The sequence below is a fragment of the Schistocerca gregaria genome, chromosome 5 (assembly GCF_023897955.1).
Source record: "Schistocerca gregaria isolate iqSchGreg1 chromosome 5, iqSchGreg1.2, whole genome shotgun sequence".
Lineage (NCBI taxonomy): Eukaryota > Metazoa > Arthropoda > Insecta > Orthoptera > Acrididae > Schistocerca > Schistocerca gregaria.
This window is the reverse complement of record NC_064924.1, coordinates 256,088,330-256,113,815: the sequence shown is the minus strand read 5'-3', so window position 1 is coordinate 256,113,815 and position 25,486 is coordinate 256,088,330. Positions and strand designations below refer to the sequence as shown.

The window sequence follows — 25,486 nt, the reverse complement described above, 5'->3', positions numbered from 1 at the left end:
GAGCTCAAATGTTTCAGGGTCCAAAATCAACCGATAAACCAGACCGGAGAAAATTATGCATTTATTTTCAAGTGTGGATGGAGGTGGATGATTTCTCAGACAGGCTTCTGTTGTCTGCATAAGCCACATTCAACTTAAGTAATAAAATGAACAAGCGGAATTTGAGAGTATGGTGTACATAAAACCCGTATGTGTGTCTGCAACAAGTAAGTGATTCTTTGAAACTTAATGTTTTTTGTGCCATAACCAGGCGTCTGGTCTTTTCTTCTTCGCAGAATCTACCACTACAGTCATGGCCTATCTCGATAATCTTTCTCTCTGGTTGTTGCCTCAGTTCACGGAAGACGTTCCCGACTTCATTTTACAGCGGGACGGAGCCCCATCACATTAGCATAGCGTCGTGTGTAGTCACCTCAATGAACATCTTTCACAGCGCTGAATTGGTCGTGTCGGCTCAAGTGAGGTGCCATCATGTTTTGGCGCACTAGGTCACAAGACCTTGTAGCACAGATTTTCTTTTCTTTTAGGGATATGTGAGCAACACGGGTTACGAACCCCCGAATTCCACAGAACTTACAGCAGTTGAGGCATCAGATATCCAGCGCCTTTAACTCACTGATTGGCCTACGTTGGAACGCGTCTGGCATGAAATGTAGTACCAGGTAGACATCTGCTGTCACAAATGGGCCCCATATCCAATATCTGTCAATGTCCAGGGGAACTGTCAAAGTTAATCTTTCGCTCTATATGTGTATTTCTAAAATAAAGTCATTACCGTGGTGGTCACACAAATACTATTTTGTCACATTCATTTTGAATCACACGGTGTTTACTCAAGAGTTGCCACTACTGGTCCAGGGGACACCAAGAAATCTGCGTTAACGCCCAGTGGAGAGGAACATTAGGATGCGATCCTCGGAGACATGTTGTTAAACAACAGTGACTTTTTACTATTTCCAACGTGGCAGCTAACCTCCCTACAATTAGGATTTCGCGTGTGAAAAGTGTCGCCGCAAAGTAGGAAACACCGAATTCTGAGTTGAGGCAGAGCAGGAAGGCAGTGATTAGAAACAGTTTTCGCAGAACGATAGCCGGAAGAGACTTCTCCAGATTGCTGCGTGTCACGCAGTGCTGACTGCTGCGGAGGTATAAAGACGGGCGATGGGCGAAGACAGAAACCGCTCTCCGCCGTCCGCCATGATGCTGTGTGGTCTGTTGCTGCTGTCCATCGTGTGCACTGCGGCCGCCGCTCCAGAGGTAATATGATCACCTTTCCGTTAAGCCTTGCTTTTTCCGGTAGTATAGATTCTCCTTCTACTGTACACTGCCGTCCATATCTCCTCTCACGTACTAATCACTTCATCACTTCGTTCCCAAGAAATGAACGTATGCAGCGTGTTGCTAACTTCTATAACTGCCTTCCGTACCATTTTATCTCTTCTGCTTCACTTATAAAATGAAATAATCAAAGACACCGTAGTACATGGGTCAAGAATCTGTACTTCGGTGACGGTTTCAAGATATTTTTTATTGCTGGCATATTCTAAGCTGTAAAACATTCCAGATGTTTCCAGTTTCTTCTTCATCGCTTTCCTACAGTTTTCATTTTCAAATCTGCGTCGCTTATTACGCACAGTTTCCGACATTTCATTCTCAGTTCTGAGCTTGGGACGGAGTCGATAGGTTTCTTTTCGGAATAAATATATTTGTCAGATTCTTGTATTACTTGCTTCTTTTATATTATGAAGCTTTGCCTCCTAAGTAGCAGTGATGGTTCAGGCAGTAGACTCATAAAAACCACGTCCAAACCTTCCGTTTTAGGTTTCTTATGACTTCGCCAAATCACTCCACGTGATCCTCGGGGTCGATTCTTGTACATTTGCATCTCCACTGCACAGTTCAACGTCCAACTGTTGATATAGGGTTCCTTTGCACTCCAGCTCTTGGCAATTCATTCACGTATTGTGAACCAAAGATAACTGTCAGCACCTCTCCAAAAATATTTTCTCATGTTTATCATAAGAAATTTATTTTACCATGCACATTACGTGTGCTATGGGAGTAACGTGTTTCCTGACTAAACGTGTCGGACATACATGACATATGAACTCCTCCTTACAGTCTCCTGATGAATCCAGTTCAACATTTCGGTAGCGTTACCACTGTCATTGAGAAAAGTCTATGAATAATATTGTCCACCTCTCTTTGATACCAATTTCTACGGTTTTGTCTTCGGCCAGATAAAGAATTTATAGGGGACCTACTTCGAGAATGAATCGCACTTAACGTGAGAAATATTGTATATGTCAGAATACGGTTCCAACTCTTTCCCACAACTAGAGTAACAGATCAACGGTGGTGTAATAAAATACTGTCCAAAACTTTCACGTATGAAAGCGAAGGACATTAAATTTGACAAGCATCAGCATCTTCCTGTACTTCGCTACCATTCTCTACTTATGCAATAACTGAGTACATAAATGGGTCGTATCCGAACTCTATTATAGATTAGCTTCCGTTATCTAACGCATTACTTACATACAGTTCCATCACATTTCCTTGCGATTCGCCCGACGTCACTCACACATTCGCCTCAAATTATGTATATCTACATCAAAATGGATACTCTGAAAATCACCTGCCAGTAAGTGCCTGCCAGGGTCTTCTTCGAACCACCTTCACAATAATAATCACCTGCGCGCCATTCTTGCAGTTGAAATGCTTTGAAATGTACCGTGTCAAGGTGATGACTTTAGCTAGCCAGCGATGTTCCTTCTGTTGCTCCAAAAGGTACTAAATTCTGAAAAGGGGTGGATTATTTAAGATGGAGTGTTAACAAAATGCATTAAATAATACCACCATGTATTTTTAATACATATATTAAAATACACTACCGGCCATTAAAATTGCTACACCACGAAGATGATGTGCTACAGACGCGAAATTTAACCTACAGGAAGAAGATGCTGTGATATACAAATGATTAGCTTTTCAGATCATTCACACAAGGTTGGTACCGGTGGCGACACCTACAACGTGCTGACATGAGTAAAGTTTCCAACCGATTTCTCATACACAAACAGCAGTTGACCGGCGTTGTCAGGTGACACGTTGTTATGATGCCTCGTGTAAGGAGGAGAAATGATTACCATCACATTTCCGACTTTGATAAAGGTCGGATTGTAGTCTAACGCGATTGCGGTTTATCGTACCGCGACATTGCTGCTCGCGTTGGTCCAGATCCAATGACTGTTAGCAGAATATTGAATCGGTGAGTTCAGGAAGGTAATACAGAACGCTGTGCTGGATCGCAACGGCCTCGCATCATTAGCAGTAGAGATGACAGGCTTCTTATCCGCATGACTGTCACGGATCGTGCAGCCCCTTCTCGATCCCTCAGTCAACCATGGGGACGTTTTCAAGACAACAACCATCTGCACGAACAGTTCGACGGCGCTTGCAGCAGCATGGACTATCAGCTCGGAGACCATGGCTGCGGTTACCCTTGACGCTGCATTACAGAGAAGCGCCTGCGATGGTGTACTCAACGACGAACCTGGGTGCACGAATTGCAAAACGACATTTTTTCGGATGAACCCAGGTTCTGTTTACAGCATCATGATGGTCGCATCCGTGTTTGGCGGCATTGTGGTGAACGCTCATTGGAAGCGTGTATTCGTCACCGCCATAATGGCGTATCACCCGGGGTGATGGTATGGGGTGCCATTGATTACACGTCTCGGTCACCTCTTGCTCGCATTGACGACACTTTGAACAGTGGACGTTACAGTTCAAATGTGTTACGACCCGTGGCTCCACCCTTCATTCGATCGATGCGAAACCCTACATTTCAGCAGGATAATGCAAGATCGCATGTTGCAGGTCTTGTACGGGCCTTTCTGGATACAGAAACTGTTCGACTGCTGCCCTGGCCAGCACATTCCCCAGATCTCTCACCAGTTGAAAATGTCTGGTCAATGGTGGCCGAGCAACTGCTTCGTCACAATACGCCAGTCACTACTCTTGATGAACTGTGGTATCGTGTAGAAGATGCATGGGCAGCTGTACCTGTACACGCCATCCAAGCTCTGTTTGACTCAATGCCCAGGCGTATCAAGGCCGTTATTACGGCCAGAGGTGGTTGTTCTGGGTGCTGATTTCTCAGGATCTATGCACCCAAATTGCGTGAAAATGTAATCACATGTTAGTCCTAGTATAATATATTTGTCCAATTAATACCCTTTATCATCTGCATTTCTTCTTGGTGTAGCAATTTTAACGGCCAGTAATGTGCTTGCAACTTTTACACACCTTTTGTTCTGCTGCACTCTTTACTAATTATACATTCGACCGATCACAGAGAGTAAACTTTCTTTAATGGTACTCTTAACATGAATAGCTTGAAGATGTTAAATAATAATAATTAACGATTCTTTCTTCAGTTAACTTAACAGCAGTTCATGTTTTATTCTCTGGTACATCATATAATAATTATTATTATTATTTTCATACAAAGGTGTCTCCCATATTATAAATGTCACATAATTTGTATCACACATAGTACATTGTACATCGTACACACATCATATTTATTCTTGTTGACGGTTTTTTACCTGGTTACACTGTCATTTCGTATGGGGACGCTACATCGGTTTGTGTACAGACTTTTAATTGCATTTATGAGATGAGATGGATAATGCGTTCAGTCATCATATTCTATACCGCTCCCTGTTCATCATTTAATGCCTTTTCAATTTCTATAGTAGGAAAATGGATTTCCCTATTGAATACTCGTCTCTCTTCTACAACTTTCTGTAGTTTTATACTATTTTCGGTAGTTGATCGCCCCTTTCTAAAGCCTGATTTTTTTAATGCTTGTCAGATGTTCCATGATATCTTTTTGCCTTGCATTCTGGTATACAATGTATAGGCTGAAACCAGGAGACTTACGCCTCTATAGTTATTACATTTATTTTTATAACCATTTTTAAAAGTAAATGTTACTTTGGCCTTTAACCAGTATTTTGGTAGTTCTTGCTTCTCAAAGTATCTTGTTTACTATGTACCATTGTTTAACATTAATTAACGCTCCTCGTGAGTAAAATAAAAATTGTATCAGATTTATTCAACGAAATTAAAATTATCTTCTCGATTCTTGTTCATCTGAGCTAGATGTCTGTCCATTAATAGTTTGTCGACATGACGTAAAATAGTAACTTTTCATCCTTTCCATCTTTTTTATGTTTTGCGAAATTTGATTCTTAAGTTGGGTAACTCTGTTTTCATTAGAATTTCTCTTTAACAGTTATGTTATAATTTTGTTTGTAACTTTCAGGAAACTAAAAACCGCAAAAATCAACCTGTTGCCTTTCGCCTTCACTTTTAAGCCGTTTTCTCCAGAGCCCCCTTCAAGCATGATTTCAGGTGGAATAGTGGTAAAACGCTATCTTGTCCTAGAGTCTATTGGATGTGATTTTCCATTTCTATGATTTTCTCCCGTTTTTATGTGCAACTCAGTTTAGCATAAAATATATTTTCACCCCGTTGTGGTCACTATTCCGAGTATATTATTCACTATTGAGTTATTAGAAACTCTCAATTTATGTAACCGAGAACTCATGTACGGTACTTCCGTTTTGAGTAACTTATGTGTACTACAGACGTTACATAAATTCAATTAGTGCGTGAAACCTCAGAACATACATTTGGAAGGTCTGATTATAATAACGATGAAGTCCAAAAATTGTAGTTTCTGGAGGTTTTCCATGTAATTTCTTTTTATCGTCGAGTGGAAATACTTGACTTACGACGGTCTCGTTTAATGTGATGGAAGTTTCCACTTTTGCTGAAAGAGATGGAGAGACAGTAAAAGGTCAAATATTATTCTGATGTCTGAGAAACTCTGGTGGGACTCTCATCAAAATCTTCTCTCTTTTTTTTTTCATTTCATTCATCTGGTGCAATTGTTGTGACCAGTGTTCCAGACATTCAGCGCCTAGCACTCGAAGGAGCACATTTAAGAGTTGGATACCTTCGAGGTTAATCTAAGCATGGGACTACGTGGGATGTTCAGCAAAGACTGGCACTAATCTTTGAGTCTCTTGAGTGAAGCCATCTATCATCGTCAAATAAATCTACACGACAGAATCTCCAATTATCAGCAGTGTCGTTTTCCGCGCTCTCTTAGTTGAGCTGGAGTGGTGGATGTAAAAGACTGTGCATTTTCGGCACCTCCAAAACTTCCAATTCTTTTAGTTTCGTGAACAGCGTCAAATGACATAATTTTCTGATCCCCTGAATAAAGATGACTGGGTGACGTACGATAAATTCTAGAGAGATTTTGTTGAGTGTACCATGTCCCTTTGAGCCTGTTTTCGTTGGCCCAAAGCATTCCAAAACGGCCCGAAAAGTTGCGAACGGCAAGGAGAAGGCGCGCCCATTGAGGCCTTGATAGAAATAAGTCATTATTCGTAGTGCTCGACGTTCCATTCCATTAAAGAAGTTTTGGACTTGTCTAGAAAGTACGCACACCGGATACGGCGACACCTTACTCCGGAGCAAAAGGAAAACGGCGTAGATGTGTACCACTATGGGAGCAGAGTATTGAAGGTGAGGATGATTCTTAAATGCAAAATATAATCTCTCCAGAACAAATGGATGTGTGTGTATTGTTGTGAGCCAGCAATGAAATATGATAGCACAGAGTGGGTGAAGTGCAGCATGGTCAATCATTCCCCTCCCATTCCCCGTCACCCTCATAAGAAGCAATGATTTAAAATGGAATCACCATATAAAATTAATCGTCGGTAAAGCAGATGCCAGACTGAGATTCATTGGAAGAATCCTAAGGAAATGTAGTCCGAAAACAAAGGAAGTAGGTTACAGTACACTTGTTCGCCCACTGCTTGAATCCTGCTCACCGATATGGGATCCGTACCAGACAAGGCTGTTGGAAGAGGTAGAGAAGATCCAACGGAGAGCAGCGCGCCTCGTTACAGGATCATTTAGCGATCGCGAAAGCGTTACGGAGATGATAGATAAACTCCAATGCAAGACCCTGCAAGAGAGACGCTCTGTAGCTCGGTACGGGCTTTTGTTTAAGTTTCGAGAACATACCTTCACCGAGGAGTCAAGCAGTATGTTGCTCCTCCTACATATATCTCGCGAAGAGACCATGAGGATAAAATGAGGGAGATTAGATCCCACACAGAAGCATACCGAAAATCTTTCTTTCCACGAACAATACGAGACTGGAATAGAAGGGAGAACCGATAGAGGTACTTAAGGTACCCTCTGCGACACACGCCGTCAGTTAGCTTGCGGAGTATGGATGTAGATGTAGAATTGTGTAGAAGCCTGAAGGAAAGGTAAAGGCATATGAGAGGCAGTTGTGACGTTGGGGTTGATTATGGAAGCAAGACCGAAGAAAAAGTACGAGGCGTCCAAAGTACTTGTCGACTCAGTAAAAGGGTTCTATAATCTCAAATGGTGTAAGATGTTCGAAATTCTGAGAATAATACGAGCAAGGTAGAGGGAAAGATGGGTGATATATAACATGTACAAGAATCAAGACGTAACAATAAGACTGGAAAATCAAGAACGAAATGTTCGGATGAAAATGGGCGTAGGACAGGGATGAAGTCTTTCGCTCCTACTGTTCAATCTGTACATCGAAGAAGCAATGACAGAAATACATAAATGGTTCAAGAGTGGGATTAAAATTCAAGATGGAAGGATATCAATAAGATTCACTGATGACATTGTAGTCCTCAGTGAAAGTGAAGAAGAGTGATAGGACCTGTTGAATGGAATGAACTGTCTAATGTACAGAATATTATTTTAGCGTAAATCGAAGAAAGTCGAAAGTAATGAGGAGAAGCAGACATGAGAAGAGCAAGAAATTTTTCATCATAACTGCTTGTCACGAAATAGATGTCGTTAAGGAATTCTGCTATCTAGGCAGCAAAATAAGACATAATGGACGGAGCACATGAAAAGCAAACTATCTGTGCCAAAAAGTGCATTCCTGTCCAAGAGAAGTCTACTGGTATCAAACATATTCCTTATTTTGAGAAAGAAATTTCTGAGGATGAACGTTTGTAGCACAGCATTGTATGGTAGTGAAAAATGGACTGTGGTAAACCGGATCAGAAGACAATCGAGGCACTTGGGACGAGGTACTAAAGGCGGATGTTGAAAATTAGGTGGACCGGAAAGGCAAGAAATGAGGTAGTTCTCTGTCGAGGCGTCGAGGAAAGGGATACATTGAAAATGCCAACAAGAAGAAGGTACAGGGTGATACGACGCTAAGACAGCAGGAAATAGCTTCCATGGAACTAGAGGGAGCTTTACAGGGTGAAAACTGCATAGGAAGACAGAGATTGGAATACATCCACCAGATAATTGAGTACGTAGGTTGCAAGTGCTGCTCTGAGATGAAGAGGTTGGCACAGGAGAGGAATTCGTTGTCGGCCGCATCAAGCTATTGAGAAGACTGATAATAAAAAGAGCCTGATAATAAGTCCATGGTGATCATAATTTTTTATTACATCCATACTCTTCGAAGGGATGCTACAATCATTGCAGCATACTAATGACGGCCCTAAGGCAATTGCCCCTTAGGGATATGGCGGCTAAGGAGGGGAAGAAATCCAGTGTGCACTCCGTGTGCATTCCGGGAGGAGTCATTCCTGATGTGGAAAGGGTCCTTCCGGATGCCATGAAGAGCACAGGGTGCAGCCAGCTGCAGGTGGTGGCACATGTCGGCACTAATGACGTGTGTCGCTTTGGATCTGAGGAAATTCTCTCTGGATTCCAGCGGCTATCTGATTTGGTGAAGGCTGCCGGTCTTGCTTATGAGATGAAGGCAGAGCTCACCATCTGCAGCATCGTTGACAGAACCGACTGCGGACCTTTGGTGCAGAACCGGGTGGAGGGTCTGAATCAGAGGCTCAGACGGTTTTGCGACCGTATTGGCTGCAGATTCCTTGACTTGCGCCATAGGGTGGTGGGGTTTCGGGTTCCGCTGAATAGGTCAGGAGTTCACTACACTCAGCTGGCGGCTACACGGGTAGCGGAGGCTGTGTGGCGTGGACTGGGCGGTTTTTTTAGGTTAGAAGGCCTCGGGAAAGTGCGGGATGGGCTGCAATGTCAAAGGGTGCTTGGCAATTACAGGACGTGCTTGGATCAAGGAACAGTCGGAATTATAGTTGTAAACTGTTGTAGTTGCGCTGGAAAAGTCCCTGAGCTTCAAGCGCTAATAGAAAGCACAGAAGCGGATATCGTTATAGGTACAGAAAGCTGGCTAAAGCCTGAAATAAGTTCTGCAGAAATTTTTACGAAGTCTCAGACGGTGTTCAGGAAAGATAGATTAGGCAGAATTGGTGGTGGAGTGTTGGTGTCTGTCAGTAGTGGTTTATCTTGTAGTGAAGTCGAAGTAGATACTCTGTGCGAATTGGTGTGGGTGGAGGTTATACTTAACAGCCGAATTAAGTTAATAATTGGCTCCTTCTACCGACCTCCAGACTCCGATGATACAGTTGCGGAACAGTTCAGAGAAAGTTTGAGTCTCGTAACAAATAAATACCCCACTCATACGGTTATAGTTGGTGGGGACTTCAACCTACCCTCGGTATGTTGGCAAAAATACTTGTTCAAAACCGGTGGTAGGCACAAAACGTCTTCCGAGATTGTCCTAAATGCATTCTCCGAAAATTATTTAGAGCAGTTAGTCCACGAACCCACGCGAATTGTAAATGGTTGCGAAAACACACTTGACCTCTTGGCCACAAACAATCCAGAGCTGATAGAGAGCATCATGACTGATACAGGGATTAGTGATCACAAGGTCATTGTAGCTAGGCTCAATACCATTTCTTCCAAATCCATCAGAAACAAACGCAAAATAATTTTATTTAAAAAAGCGGATAAAGTACCACTAGAAGCCTTCCTAAAAGACAATTTCCATTCCTTCCGAACTGACTATGCGAATGTAGACGAGATGTGGCTCAAATTCAAAGATATAGTAGCAACAGCAATTGAGATATTCATACCTCATAAATTGGTAAGAGATGGAACGGATCCCCCGTGGTACACAAAAAAGGTCCGAACGCTGTTGCAGAGGCAACGGAAAAAGCATGCGAAGTTCAGAAGAACGCGAAATCCTGAAGATGGGCTAAAATTTACAGACGCGCGAAATTTGGCACGTACTTCGATTCGAGATGCCTTTAATAGGTTCCACAACGAAACATTGTCTCGAAATTTGGTAGAAAATCCGAAGAAATTCTGGTCGTATGTAAAGTACACAAGCGGCAAGACGCAGTCAATACCTTCGCTGCGCAGTGCCGATGGTACTGTTATCGACGACTGCGCCGCTAAAGCGGAGTTATTGAACGCAGTTTTCCGAAATTCCTTCACCAGGGAAGACGAATGGAATATTCCAGAATTTGAAACACGAACATCTGCTAGCATGAGTTTCTTAGAAGTAGATACCTTAGGGGTTGCGAAGCAACTCAAATCGCTTGATACGGGCAAGTCTTCAGGTCCAGATTGTATACCGATTAGGTTCCTTTCAGATTACGCTGATACTATAGCTCCCTACTTAGCACTCATATACAACCGCTCGCTCACCGATAGATCAGTACCTACAGATTGTAAAATTGCGCAGGTCGCACCAGTGTTCAAGAAGGGTAGTAGGAGTAATCCATTTAACTACAGACCTATATCATTGACGTCGGTTTGCAGTAGGGTTTTGGAGCATATACTGTATTCAAACATTATGAATCACCTCGAAGGGAACGATCTATTGACACGTAATCAGCATGGCTTCAGAAAACATCGCTCTTGTGCAACGCAGCTAGCTCTTTATTCGCACGAAGTAATGGCCGCTATCGACAGGGGATCTCAAGTTGATTCCGTATTTCTAGATTTCCGGAAAGCTTTTGACACCGTTCCTCACAAGCGACTTCTAATCAAGCTGCGGAGCTATGGGGTATCGTCTCAGTTGTGCGACTGGATTCGTGATTTCCTGTCAGGAAGGTCGCAGTTCGTAGTAATAGACGGCAAATCATCGAGTAAAACTGAAGTGATATCAGGTGTTCCCCAGGGAAGCGTCCTGGGACCTCTACTGTTCCTGATCTATATAAATGACCTGGGTGACAATCTGAGCAGTTCTCTTAGGTTGTTCGCAGATGATGCTGTAATTTACCGTCTAGTAAGGTCATCCGAAGACCAGTATCAGCTGCAAAGCGATTTAGAAAAGATTGCTGTATGGTGTGTCAGGTGGCAGTTGACGCTAAATAACGAAAAGTGTGAGATGATCCACATGAGTTCCAAAAGAAATCCGTTGGAATTCGATTACTCGATAAATAGTACAATTCTCAAGGCTGTCAATTCAACTAAGTACCTGGGTGTTAAAATTACAAACAACTTCAGTTGGAAGGACCACATAGATAATATTGTCGGGAAGGCGAGCCAAAGGTTGCGTTTCATTGGCAGGACACTTAGAAGATGCAACAAGTCCACTAAAGAGACAGCTTACACTACACTCGTTCGTCCTCTGTTAGAATATTGCTGCGCGGTGTGGGATCCTTACCAGGTGGGATTGACGGAGGACATCGAGAGGGTGCAAAGAAGGGCAGCTCGTTTTGTATTATCGCGTTATAGGGGAGAGAGTGTGGCAGATATGATACACGAGTTGGGATGGAAGTCATTACAGCATAGACGTTTTTCGTCGCGGCGAGAGCTTTTTACGAAATTTCAGTCACCAACTTTCTCTTCCGAATGCGAAAATATTTTGTTGAGCCCAACCTACATAGGTAGGAATGATCATCAAAATAAAATAAGAGAAATCAGAGCTCGAACAGAAAGGTTTAGGTGTTCGTTTTTCCCGCTCGCTGTTCGGGAGTGGAATAGTAGAGAGATAGTATGATTGTGGTTCGATGAACCCTCTGCCAAGCACTTAAATGTGAATTGCAGAGTAGTCATGTAGATGTAGATGTAGATGTAGATAAAGCATGTTGTGTGGTGTAAGCTTCATTAGGCCTCTGGTTGCCTATACTGTGACACAGGCTTTGACCAGAAAAGATGCTTCTACAACAACCCTGGTGTTTAACAGTCAATACCTCGCGTCGTGCAACTTTTCCTGTATTGCAATACCAAAAAGGACGTTCAGGGACTTCCTGTTTGCAACGAAGCTCTTAGAATGAAAGTTTTACACTAGATCTTGAGGTGTATGACAAAGAGCGACCTCCACTGTCTGTTCCATGACTGGTAAAGGGAGTGGGACAAGTGCTTCACATTGTGTGTGAACCATACTGAAGATAACAAAAATTTGACTTCCGAAGACGAGTGCCAGGCTCAACTGAACGCCTCTCGCACAGGCTACATATCTAAATTTATCCTCGAGTGTGAGCTCAGTGTGGTGTATACTGCTATCAGGAAGAGAATAGCAGTGACACTTTGATAAAAGACGATTTTCCGTACTTGAAGGTCTATCCATTTCTTTTCCTTTATATGTGTAGTATATTACACTCCTGGAAATTGAAATAAGAACACCGTGAATTCATTGTCCCAGGAAGGGGAAACTTTATTGACACATTCCTGGGGTCAGATACATCACATGATCACACTGACAGAACCACAGGCACATAGACATAGGCAACAGAGCATGCACAATGTCGGCACTAGTACAGTGAATATCCACCTTTCGCAGCAATGCAGGCTGCTAATCTCCCATGGAGACGATCGTAGAGATGCTGGATGTAGTCTTGTGGAACGGCATGCCATGCCATTTCCACTTGGCGCCTCAGCTGGACCAGCGTTCGTGCTGGACGTGCAGACCGCGTGAGACGACGCTTCATCCAGTCCCAAACATGCTCAATGGGGGACAGATCCGGAGATCTTGCTGGCCAGGGTAGTTGACTTACACCTTCTAGAGCACGTTGGGTGGCACGAATACATGCGGACGTGCATTATCCTGTTGGAACAGCAAGTTCCCTTGCCGGTCTAGTAAATGGTAGAACGATGGGTTCGATGACGGTTTGGATGTACTGTGCACTATTCAGTGTCCCCTCGACGATCACCAGAGGTGTACGGCCAGTGTAGGAGATCGCTCCCCACACCATGTTGCCGGGTGTTGGCCCTGTGTGCCACGGTCGTATGCAGTCCTGATTGTGGCGCTCACCTGCAAGGCGCCAAACACGCATACGACCATCATTGGCACCAAGGCAGAAGCGACTCTCATCGCTGAAGACGACACTTCTCCATTCGTCCCTCCATTCACGCCTGTCGCGACACCACTGGAGGCGGGCTGCACGATGTTGGGGTGTGAGCGGAAGACGGCCTAACGGTGTGCGGGACCGTAGCCCAGCTTCATGGAGACGGTTGCGAATGGTCCTCGCCGATACCCCAGGAGCAACAGTGTCCCTAATTTGCTGGGAAGTGGCGGTGCGGTCCCCTACGGCACTGTGTAGGATCGTACGGTCTTGGCGTGCATCCGTGCGTCGCTGCGGTCCGGTCCCAGGTCGACGGGCACGTGCACCTTCCGCCGACCACTGGCGACAACATCGATGTACTGTGGAGACCTCACGCCCCACGTGTTGAGCAATTCGGCGGTACGTCCACCTGGCCTCCCGCATGCCCACTATACGCCCTTGCTCAAAGTCCGTCACGGTTCACGTCCACGCTGTCGCGGCATACTACCGGTGTTAAAGACTGCGATGGAGCTCCGTATGCCACGGCAAACTGGCTGATACTGAAGGCGGGGTGCACAAATGCTGCGCAGCTAGCGCCATTCGACGGCCAACACCGCGGTTCCTGGTGTGTCCGCTGTGCCGTGCGTGTGATCATTGCTTGTACAGCCCTCTCGCAGTGTCCGGAGCAAGTATGGTGGGTCTGACACACCGGTGTCAATGTGTTCCTGTTTCCATTTCCAGGAGTGTATTTTATTGTCATTTCAGTTGTTAACGTAACGTAAGAACAACAAAAAATGTGGGGAGAGTCACATCTAATAGTGTTAGACCGAACTACGGACTGAACTTTGAAACGAATTTTGTGGACTTGTAGTCTGTGATCCCCGTATTGATTCCCCGCTGTTTTCGTAACAATGTTATTCCAATTAGCAGTTTAGAAGCTCACCATCTTTATGTTCTATAGCGTTTACCCGCTCCTGACTCTTGCTGGGTCACCTTTAAGTTGATTAGTTTTTATCTGATAGACAGCTGGCTTCGTAAAATTACTTATCCATCCTACTCACTCTTGTGTGTTTTGTTCTCCACTTTACAAAAGTCTCCGACTCTGCCACAAAAGCTGCACAACTTAAAGTGTTGTACAATGAATCCTTCAGTCTGATGCGAGTAATTACTCTGTCGTCCAGGAGACGTACCAGTCGCCGTACGAGGGTGCTGATGCCGACGCCATATTGCAGGATGACGCCAGGGTGGAGTCCATCCTCAAGTGCCTTCTCAGCGACACGGACGACGTCTGTAGTAAGGAGGACAAGCAGGGCAAAGGTCAGAGCACAGTGCTAAACAGTCTCTCTCTCACACACATAACACTTGTATTGCATACCGTTTCTCGACATTCTCGTTTCTCACATTTCCTTTACGTCTTCTTCACTCAGTTACAAGGCATGAAAAAAAGTCACGTTATTCGCTCTAGTTAGGAAATGTAATGCCTGGGAGAAGTCCTAAAATTGTAAGCTTTCCAAGATGCTAGGTAGTGATAAGTCACTTACAAAGGTCATAGTTCACGGAATCAAAGTTTTCATCTTGTCTTAATGTTTCTGAAGCGGCGGGGTGCTAGTGGAGGAGTAGTAAGGTGCTGAGTGAACAAAATTGTATGCAAGATGTCTCTCCTAAGATTCGCCAGGCGCATTGTGTGTATATGTGTGTGTGTGTGTGTGTGTGTGTGTGTGTGTGTGTGTGTGTGTGTGTGTTTCGGCAGCACCGCCTGGCCCCAGCTGACTGGTACTGCCATCCAGTAACAGCGGTGCTGAATTGCTGCTGCAGTAATGGTTATTCTTGGTTTTTTAATGACCCTGTTATTGCATATCGATAAAAAGAATATCAACTACACTACTTTGGGACTGCTCTATCGATTGGGCATATAAAATTCCGCTTTAAAGGTCATTTTGGTTGTAACGGGAAACAGACTGACGGTTTTCATCGGCACAGGGTGTCCGCATGAAAGGCTATATGAGCAGTATTTGTTTGGGCCGACTATGCGCCTCACTACCTTAAGGGTAGACATCCCGCATTATCGAAAAATAATCGAACACTTTACAATTAGTGAAATACAATACAATAGTGCGAGCAGTGATGACTAATACACTGAACGCCAAAGAAACTGGTGCAGGCATGAGTATTCAAATACTGAGACGTTAAGTCCCGAAGTGCTTAGATCAATTTGTACCATTTTGTTCTTACAAGTACAGTTGACTCTTTCGTAGATGTCCATTACTAAAAATGATTTGATGAAAGCCACAAGACCAACTGAGAGGCCTTTTTCCGGTTTCACTCTTGAAATCATTAAACATGGTATTAAATAATGGCTAATGTATCCCATAACATACGTATCAGCAGGATTAAACACTGATATAATAAAACATAGTACACTAATAAATAAAACTAGGCTGGCAAGCACTGAATAGATAATATGCCAGACAAGTAACTTGCAGAATTTTTTACAGAAAACGCCGGCCTACGTCCATATTCAGTCAAGCCACGGTACCCAGCAACGTAGTTAGTAGGAGTCAAAATAACAATGCACGTCCACCACACACCGCGAAAACGTGTCAAGAAATCCGTCTAAGCACAGTCGGACAGAACGCCTTCGATTGCAACAAGATATCGGAGGAACGACCACCAATACCAGCTAGCACGGTAGGGCACTTTCCGTGTTGTTTAGGAGTACGATGCAATGTTCCTTTGAACAACCAGGCATGTTCAAAGGAACACGCACTGCGGCGATTAGAGTCATTTTGAAATACGTGAAATATATTCGCAGTTGCGAATATGGAAAAGATAAGCTGTACAATGCAGTGACGACAGACCGGGATTCGAACCTGGCTTTCCACTTATCACGAGCGGTCGCCCTGCATGTATGTATGCATGCATGTCAGAACGAACATTGCATCATACTTCTGAACAGCACAGCACTGCAGTATCACATTTACCCTCCGACACCAGGCGAGCGACTTTGAAATGAAATTGAAACGTCCCCTTTCGAAATATTATATTTGCTGTGCCGGAAACTTCTACGTTATTTGATTTTCAAACAGCTGAGCATAATTGAAAATACTCAGACATTTCTCTCTTTACTTATTCCGACACACATCATTTTTTTAGCACAACGCAGTCTGACTTTCAATAATCCCCACAAAAGAATGACTCCAACTAACAAGAACCTATACCTTTCACAAATCACTTACCTCACAAAAATCTTCGTTACTTGAACTACTGCAATACAGCGAGCGCCACTACTGTCAGTTAAATAAGATTCTAGCTACTGAAGGCACTAACTACTGATAGGCATAGTTAGCAAATGAAAGATTTTGATAAGAGAACAAACAATGTATTTAGCTTAATAGTGTTCAAAAGTCGTCAGATATATATCTATCAATTCATGACATCTATCTTCACTTTTTTTTTCTTACGGACACCCGTCCAGATCGTCCGCTCTGAAAACACTGGCATCTCTCTCCCCACATCCACCACTGCTGCCGGCTCACCTCTAACTGCGCAACGCTACGCGCTGTTCACATCCAAAAGCCCAACACTACAATAACGAATATTCTAACAATGCCAACCAGCCACAGACTGCACACAGTACAATCAGTGATTATCATACAGAGCGCTACGTGGAGTTACCAACATAAAAACCTAAACAGCCTACTTACAAAATGTCTCCCCTGTACGGGAATGTACATACTGGATGTACGAGTGCAGATTGTAGACACATAGTTGACGACACATGGAAATTTCGGGTATGGCCGTGAACCGTGCTCGGGTAACCTAAAGTTAGGCAACCTCTCGCGACGTCCGGAAAATCATCTTTCGAGCGCCGGTCCCGCACAACTTCTCATTGTCGTCATTCCATATACAGGTAATAGTTGTTAATATTCACAACTGCATATAAACTTCATGTAATATCATCTATACCCGAAAGAAATCAGGATGCAGTGAGTTAGACGTCAGTTATGAACAAAATTACTGCACATTACAGAAAACGGCTCACTCCTAGTATCATGGTGTGAAGATCCATCAGCAACGACTTCAAGTTACAGATGGTAATAACTGAGGGAACTCCGATGCCGCACTACGATAGGTCACGGACTTGTTGCGTCCTCGAGAGTTACCTCTAATGCGACAGTACAGTGGTGCCATTTTTCAACACGATAACTATCGATTACATTTGGCTCAGGACTCTATGAACCATCTAAGTGATGGTGAGGTGCTTCTTTAGCCATCAAGATCCCCAGATCAGTCCTCAGTAGAACACGCGTGTTACCATCTCAAATGTCACCACAATCCCAGTGCCAGCACCCAGGATATCACTGCCGAGAGACAACAGTTGTGGGCCAAGGAGAGAATTCGACTGCCCTATGACATCCTTTCCAACCGAAACAGTGCATACATGCACGCCAGACTCCAGGAGGTGTAAATAGGATCATACCTCCAAGTTCTTTCTGTAAATTTGACTCCATTTTGTAGTTACTGAAATAACGCCACGTATCATTATTCCGTTTCCTCTTCCCCTTCTGGGTGAGCCGTGCCAGAAATGAGTTTAGCGTTGAACATAACATTATTATCGTACACTGAAGAGCCAAAGAAATTAGTACACCAGCCTAAAATCGTGTAGGGCACCCACGAGCACGCAGAAGTGCTACAACATGATGCGGCATGGAATCGACTAAACTAATGTCTGAAGTAGTGCTGGAGAGAATTGACTCCATAATTCCTTCAGGGCTGTCCATAAATCCATAAGAGTACGAGGGGATGGAGATCTCTTCTGAACAGCACATTGCAAGGCATCACAGATGTGCTCAATAACGTTAATGTCTGGGGAATTTGGTGGTCTGCGGAAAAGTTAAAACTCAGTGTTCCTCCAACCTCTATGCAGCAATTATGAACGTGTGGGTTGTCGCACTGTCCTGCTGGAATTGCCCAAGTCCGTTGGAATGCACATTGGATATGAATGTATGCAGATTATCAGATAAGATGCTTACGTACGTGTCACCTCTCAGTCGTATCTAGAGGTATCAGTGGTCCCACATCACTCCAAATGCAGGCGCCCCGTCAGCCGGGGTGGCCGAGCGGTTCTAGGCGCTACAGTCTGGAACCGCGCGACCGTTACAGTCGCAGGTTCGAATGCTGCCTCGGACATGGATGTGTGTGACGTCCTTAGGTTAGTTAGGTTTAAGTAGTTCTAAGTTCTAGGGGACTGATGACCTTAGAAGTTAAGTCCCATAGTTCTCAAGCCATTTAAATCTTTTTTTGCAGGCGCCCTCCCCCCACCAGCTTGAACAGTCCCCTGCTGACATGCAGCGTCTGTGGATTATTGATGTTTTCTCCATACCCGTGTACGTCCATCCGTTCGATACAATTTGAAACGAGACTCGTCCGACCAGGGAGCATTTTTTGTCATCAACAGTCCATTGTCGGTGTTGACGGGCCGAGGCGAGGGGTAAATCCTTATGTCATGCAGTCGCCAAGGGGCATTCGGTTGCCAAAGCCGGTATAGATGATATTCCTTTGAATAATTCACTTATTGATGGCCCAGCATTGAAATCTTCAGCAATTTGCGGAAGGATTGCACTTCCGTCACGCTGAACGATTCGCTTCAGTCGTCGTTGGACGCTTTCTTGCAGGATGGTTTCCGGCAGTAGCGTTGTCAGAGATCTGACGCTTTGCCTGATTCCTGATATTCACGGTACACTCGTGGAATGATCGTACGGGAAAATCCCTTCATCACTACCTCGGAGATGGCGTGTCCCATCGCTCGTGCACCGACTGTAACACCACGTTCAAATGTACTTAAATCTTGATAACCTGCCATTGTAGGAGCAGTGACCGATCAAACAACTGACGCAGACACTGGTTGTCTTATGTTAGCGCCATATTCTACCTGTTTACATATACAGGGTGGTCAGAAAATGTCTGAAACGCTTGCCATGATATTGTAGGGCAGATTGTACTGAGACATTAATTTTAAGTAAAAATTGTCATACGTTGTGCCGTTTCCGAGTTATTAAACACTGAATGTAGCCATTGGGGGCGTCCCGCGCTCACATTCAAGCGGCCTGCCAGGGGCGGTGTTACCTAACGAGTGCTTTGTTTGGTTTGCAGAAACTTGAATTCGCGCGCGCAACGACCTTATTGGCTAACGTCAATGCTAAATAAGTCGGAAACGGCACAACGTATCGCATTCTTTTCTTAGCATTTATGTCTGAGTACAATCTGTCCTAGAACATCACGACAAGCGTTTCAGACATTTTATGACCACCCTATATATGTATCTGAATACGCATTAGTGGTCTCTGTATTACCCGGATGTTGAACTTAAGTTGTCTGATAGTGCCAGCGATAGATGCTCCTATTTCGTTTCTTGCCAAATTACCATATGGCTGCTTGGAAATGTCACCAGACAGTAAATGAAAATACTTTCCGATTTTTCTCCAACATCAGCCTACTACATCACATGTCATGTTAACATAAAGTTCAAAACGATAAATCATTATCCAATTCTTTTCCAAGTACAGTCCGATGGAAATTGCTTTGCCAAACTACAACACGCGGACGATGCAAAGCACATGAATCTACAGACACGCTGCAGTTCTACACTCGGAGACCACCAGACTTCTACGTCCAGGTTGTGTAGAGATCACTGATACGCATGTCTATACTAGTTTCTTTGGCGCTTCAGTGTACTGGCAGCGGAAAAAGATAAGTCTGTATCGAACATAGTTTTTAATTTAAGGAAAGTAGCTTTGAGAATGAAAAATTGGAGCAATTAATTGTATGGCAGTGTGGACTGAGGAGAAAACTAGAAAAGAAGAGAATATATGTATTTTAGGTGTGATGATACTGCAAATTATGTGGTCTGATGAGAGTAGAAAGAAGAGGTTCTCAGCAGAACTGTAAGAAAAGAAACACGTGTAAACCACTGGCTACACTGTCTGGAAGAAAGGAAAGCATGATAGGGCTTGTGTTAAGACATCAGGTAATAACTTCCACAGTTCTTGAGAAAGCCGTTAAGTGCAAAAACCGTAGGGAAATGGCAAACTCGTAAACTTATCGCAGCACTAATTCATAAAATTGATAGCAAATGTTGCTCCGCGATGTTGATACAGGGAAGGAAGCTATGGGCGTTTATCAAACGAATCAGAATCACCCCAAAATAAAAAGGGTCTATTTAAGATTAAGCCTCCCTCACCAAAACTTGCTTAGTACTAATGTCTTTCTATTATTTTTGTTGTACTGTACTCACTTTCACTTTCCCTTCATACAACGTACGACAAGAATCATCTTAAAAATTGAAATTGTGAAATGGAAGCCTCCTGTGTGGAGAACACTTCTCTGTTCATTCCTGGACCAGTCTCAACGGACCAGCCATTAATTTGTGGAGTGCTGAACGCACGGTGCTGGACGTCGGACTTGCAGACATACCAGCTGCTCTTAAGCCTTCTTTACACGGAAAACTACAATTCCTGAATCAGCTGTACACTGCACAGACAGTTGCAAGTCTCAATGTATTTCTACGTGCACATAAAGTCAGAAATCTGTTCTCCAGCAGACTGTACGTTCTAGACCGACTTTGTATCTCGTATCTGTCTCCAATTAAATGAAGATTGCAGCACTTTTACCGTTCCCGGGACTGCGCGATTTGAATTACCTGCTCCGGGGCATTGGAGACCTTCGAAAATGGTTCCCTGAGAAACAAAAACACCAAGGAATCTTCGTGGCGACACCTTCCAAATTTGAAGAGACTACGCTCATTTGACAACAAAAGCTAAACACCATTGACACTTCTGGTCTGACACACTGCATTTAGTTATTTTGAGACCAGGGGATATTCTTTTCCTGGATTACGATTTGTAGCGTAATTTTAAACGTCATTGACGATTGCTCTCATTTTATTTTTCGATAATACCTATCTCTTGGATATCACTGCTGTATTTTCCAATGACCATATTTATATCAAAATTGGTTTCCAACAAATAACTTATTTCTTAATTTTCATTGCACAGTACTAAAGTGATCCAAGTACATAATTACTCACAGACAAAATATAAAACTTAAGTCTTTTAACAAATTTAGGTAATTGTTAAAAACATAGTTGTCGAAAAGTATGTGAACAATTCATTTCCTGGATGGTACGTTAAGCTGACCATCTCCGTAGTGTACATTTACTAAAAATCTGTTTCCATGAAGCCACTTTTAGTTTTCAATACCGTAGATAACATTTTCCATCAATCTATTGCTCTATTATTCTGAATGCTTCAAGTAATTCATTGCGTAAATCAGGTGTTTTGGTGTAAAACATCTATAATAGCCCAAAAACATAACAGCCAGCCAGGTGCCGAATTAAAGCATTATCGACTCTTTACCATGGTTTCGACAAAGGCAAATCTTTCTTCTGAAAGAAAATGGATCTATTGAATAAATTATTACAAAACAGTGCAAATGTCGAACAGACAAGAAACAAAGTATTTTAATTTGGTCATTCACGGCTACTTCCCTGTTACGTTTCTTCATAGTTTATAAATATACCCCCCCCCCATTCACCCACCTCCCCGACCTTTTTGCTTGTGTTTTAATCTTTTACATTCCCCCCATTTCATAAGTATCTTTTCTTAAAGGTTAGTTGAGTGTTGCTTAATGGCGCTGTACGTATTTATCCATGCAGAATACGGCGCTGCAGTCGGCAACGCCTATATAAAACAAGCGTCTGGCGCAGTTGTTCGATCGGTTACTGCTGCTACAATGGCAGGTTATCAAGATTTAAGTGAGTTTGAACGTGGTGTTATACTCGGCGCACGAACGATGGGACACAACATCTACGAGGTAGCGATGACGTAGGGGTTTTCCCGTACGACCGTTTCATGAGTGTACCATGAATATCAGGAATTATGCAAAACGTCAAAGCTCCGACATTGCTGTGACCGGAAAAAGATCTTGCAAGAACAGGACCAACGACGACTGAAAAGAATCGTTCAACGTGACAAACTGCTCCGATTTCAGTGCTGGGCCTTCAACAAGTGTCAGCATGCTTACGATTCAACGAAAAATCATCGATATGGGCTTTCGGAGCCGAAGGCCACTCGTGTACCCTTGATGACTGCGTCGCCTGCGCCCGTCAACACCGACATTGGACTGTTGATGAAAACATGTTGCCTGGTAGGACGAGTCTCGTTTCAAATTGTATCGAGCGGATGCACGTGTACGGATCCACAGACAACCTCATGAATACATGGACACTGCATACAAGCTGGGGTCTGTTCAAGCCTCTGGAGGCTCTGTAATGGTGTGGGGCGTGTGCAGGTGGAGTGATATGGGATTCCTGATAGTCTAGATACGACTCTGACAGGTGACACGTACGTAAGCATCCTTTCTGTTTCACGTGCATCCTTTCATGTCTATTGTGCATTCCTACGGTCTTACTGAGCATATCTCGCATGCCTTGCAACATATTGTTCATAAGACATTTCCACTCCTCGTACTCTTACTGATTTATGGACAGTTGTGCAGGATTCATGGTGCCAGTTACCTCCAGAACTACTCCGGACAATAGTCGAGTCCATGCCACGTCGTGTTGCGGCACATCTGCGTGCTCGCGGGGGCCATCACGATGTTAGGCAGGTGTACCAGTTTCTTTGGTTCTTTAGTGTAGTTTGTAATAATTTGTTCAACAGGTCCATTTTCCTACTGAAAAAAAAATATATTTGTCGAAATCCGGGAAAATTTTTAATAAATCTTTAATTCTCCAACTGATTGGCTTTTATTTACCAAACTTATCAAGTGAGCCACGTGTAGTATATTTTAATAATTGAATAATTTTTGTGCTTGTTTTCCGATGTATATCTTCCATTGCTTTTTCTGCTGAACTGCTGAGTAGTTATCAACTCCTGCCATTTCATCGGCAGGGTGCCCTACTATTATCTATTAATAACCCATCCATAATATCAACAAAGACCGATTCGTATTGTAAAGTAGGTAGGTAAGGTCATTGCTAGTCACCAGTGTTATTCAATATGCTGTAAAAGCGCCAAAAAAACACAGTGAAAAAAGTTTCAGAAGAGGAATATCAGAGCACTATGTAGAATAACGGTCCTAAACCTCGCAAGGCAGCTGACCGACCTGGCAGAAATAAGGAAGATTTACAACAACTGCGAATGCAGCGAACAAGAGACAGAATATTGCTCGAGGACAGATATTGGTAATACGAATGTTTTAACGAGTAGAAGAAAGAGAACAGCAAATCTCATAACAATCAAATTGGGAGGACCACAGAGAAGGCATTCTCCTGTGTACGAAACAAGATCTTCAAAATCAAAAGGAGATGGAGCGTAAGCGGAGAAAGATACCCTGTATTAAACGATCACTGCAGGTTTTAGGTGTCAGGATGTCGTTTCTGAAAGTATTTGTATGGAGTGTAGCCATGTATGGAAGTGAAACATGGACAATAAATAGTTTGGACAAGAATAGAATTGAAGCTTTAAAAATGTGGAGCTACAGAAGAATGCTGAAGAATAGATGGGTAGATCACATAACTAATGAGGACGTATTGAACAGCATTAGGGAGAAGAGAAGTTTGTGTCACAACTTGACTAGAAGAAGGCATCGGTTGGTAATACATGTTCTGATGCATCAAGGGATCACCAGTTTAGTACTGGAGGGCAGCGTGGAGGGTAAAAATCGTAGAGGGAGACCAAGAGATGAATACACCAAGCAGATTCAGAAGGATGTAGGTTGCTGTAGGTACTGGGAGATGAAGAAGCTTGCACAGGATAAAATAGCGTGGAGAGCTGCATCAAACCAGTCTCAGAAGTGAAGACCACAACAACAACAGTTGATAAAGGTATTCTGGAAAGTTGTGCGCCTTTATCACAGCACTGCATGAAACTGAAACGAGGATTTAGTTAACCTAGAGAACAATAAACTGGTACCATTGATGTATCATGTCAGTTAAGGATGCTCAAATTTAATGGACGGACAAGCAATGAAATGTAGAGCTGGGAGAAACAAATTCTATGAAAAACACGACAGAAGAGCGACTTTACTGTGACCTCTTCTACGGCATACATAAATACTTAACATGGTGCAGGAATGAGCCAGCAGAGAGATAAATATTGCAGTAAAGAGGATGAACAGATGGTAGGTGTTGGTTATGAGAAGTATCAAGAGACGAAGTATTTAACGTCAGGTTAGTGAGAGTTGAAGAACACTGTCAAACCATCCTTTTAATAGAAGCCTCTCTGCAGTAGAATGTGACTCTTTGATTATTTCATAATTCGTGACGTGGGAACTTTATGATCGGAACCGTTTACTTCTCTTGTGTTTTCCAGACATGCTGCCTGAGGCGCTAGCCACACAGTGCGCTAAGTGCACCGAGAAGCAGAAACAAGGCATGGCCAAGTTCTTCGCCCACGTGTCGAAGAAGTTCCCCGACATGTTCAAGCAACTGGTGGCCAAGTACGACCCCACGGGCGAGCATCTGCCAAAGTTCGCGGGTGCTCGCAGCCTCACAGCCTAGCCCAGGGGACGCCACTACTGCGGTCCTTCCAGCTTTACAGGATGCAATGTCCAGCGAAGAAACTAGTACTGGAATTAACTATACTAAGTTATGTACAGTTTAATTTGAAATTATATCAGATACGTGTGACTGTACATACCTCAGTAAATGAAATCCGTATGTCCTCTGTTTTGTACGATCTGTGTCTTGTGACTTTTCAGTATTATGATTTGAAGATAGTGCGATTCCTGTGAAAAACCAGACTTGTATTCCACAAGCGGCGGTCTTCTGTATCACAGTTCATTCTCTTCATTCACGAGATCTAGAAGAGTAAGTTGACGTATATTCTGACTTCTGGGAAAATTTTATATGTTCCAAACAGCCATCCACCAACGTAATGTGTCTCTGAAATGTCAGACTAGGTATATAAATTGACTGATGATTACCTCTGAAAAATGGAATTCATTTCTTCTGGTCATGGATCGATAATTACGTAGTGAATGTTACAGGAAAGTGTTGCATAACCTATAGCTTCCATTGAATGTGGCCTTTACTGTAACAAAGGTAATGCCATGTACGTAATCTAACAAAAAGACTAGATTTTCTTTAATTAAACCATCGCTAAAGGGATCAATCGCAACCTTACAGTATTTAGTAGTACTCGTCCCTAACTGATGTACAGACTTTATTATGGAGGTGGTAGATATTAGAGACATTTCTTTTGAAAGGCTATAGGAAGTGTGAAATACCTATG

General features: G+C 43.3%; 1 protein-coding gene across 1 annotated transcript; it reads left to right on the top strand.

Annotated features, from left to right (window-relative positions):
* The first annotated feature begins 1,183 nt into the window (after positions 1-1,183).
* LOC126272327 (allergen Tha p 1-like) lies at positions 1,184-24,887 on the top strand. The gene is made up of 3 exons (XM_049975109.1): positions 1,184-1,257; positions 14,375-14,510; positions 24,566-24,887. The coding sequence occupies exons 1-3, from the start codon at positions 1,198-1,200 to the stop codon at positions 24,751-24,753; spliced, it is 384 nt and encodes a 127-aa protein (XP_049831066.1). The 5' UTR covers positions 1,184-1,197; the 3' UTR covers positions 24,754-24,887.
* Positions 24,888-25,486: the final 599 nt, after the last annotated feature.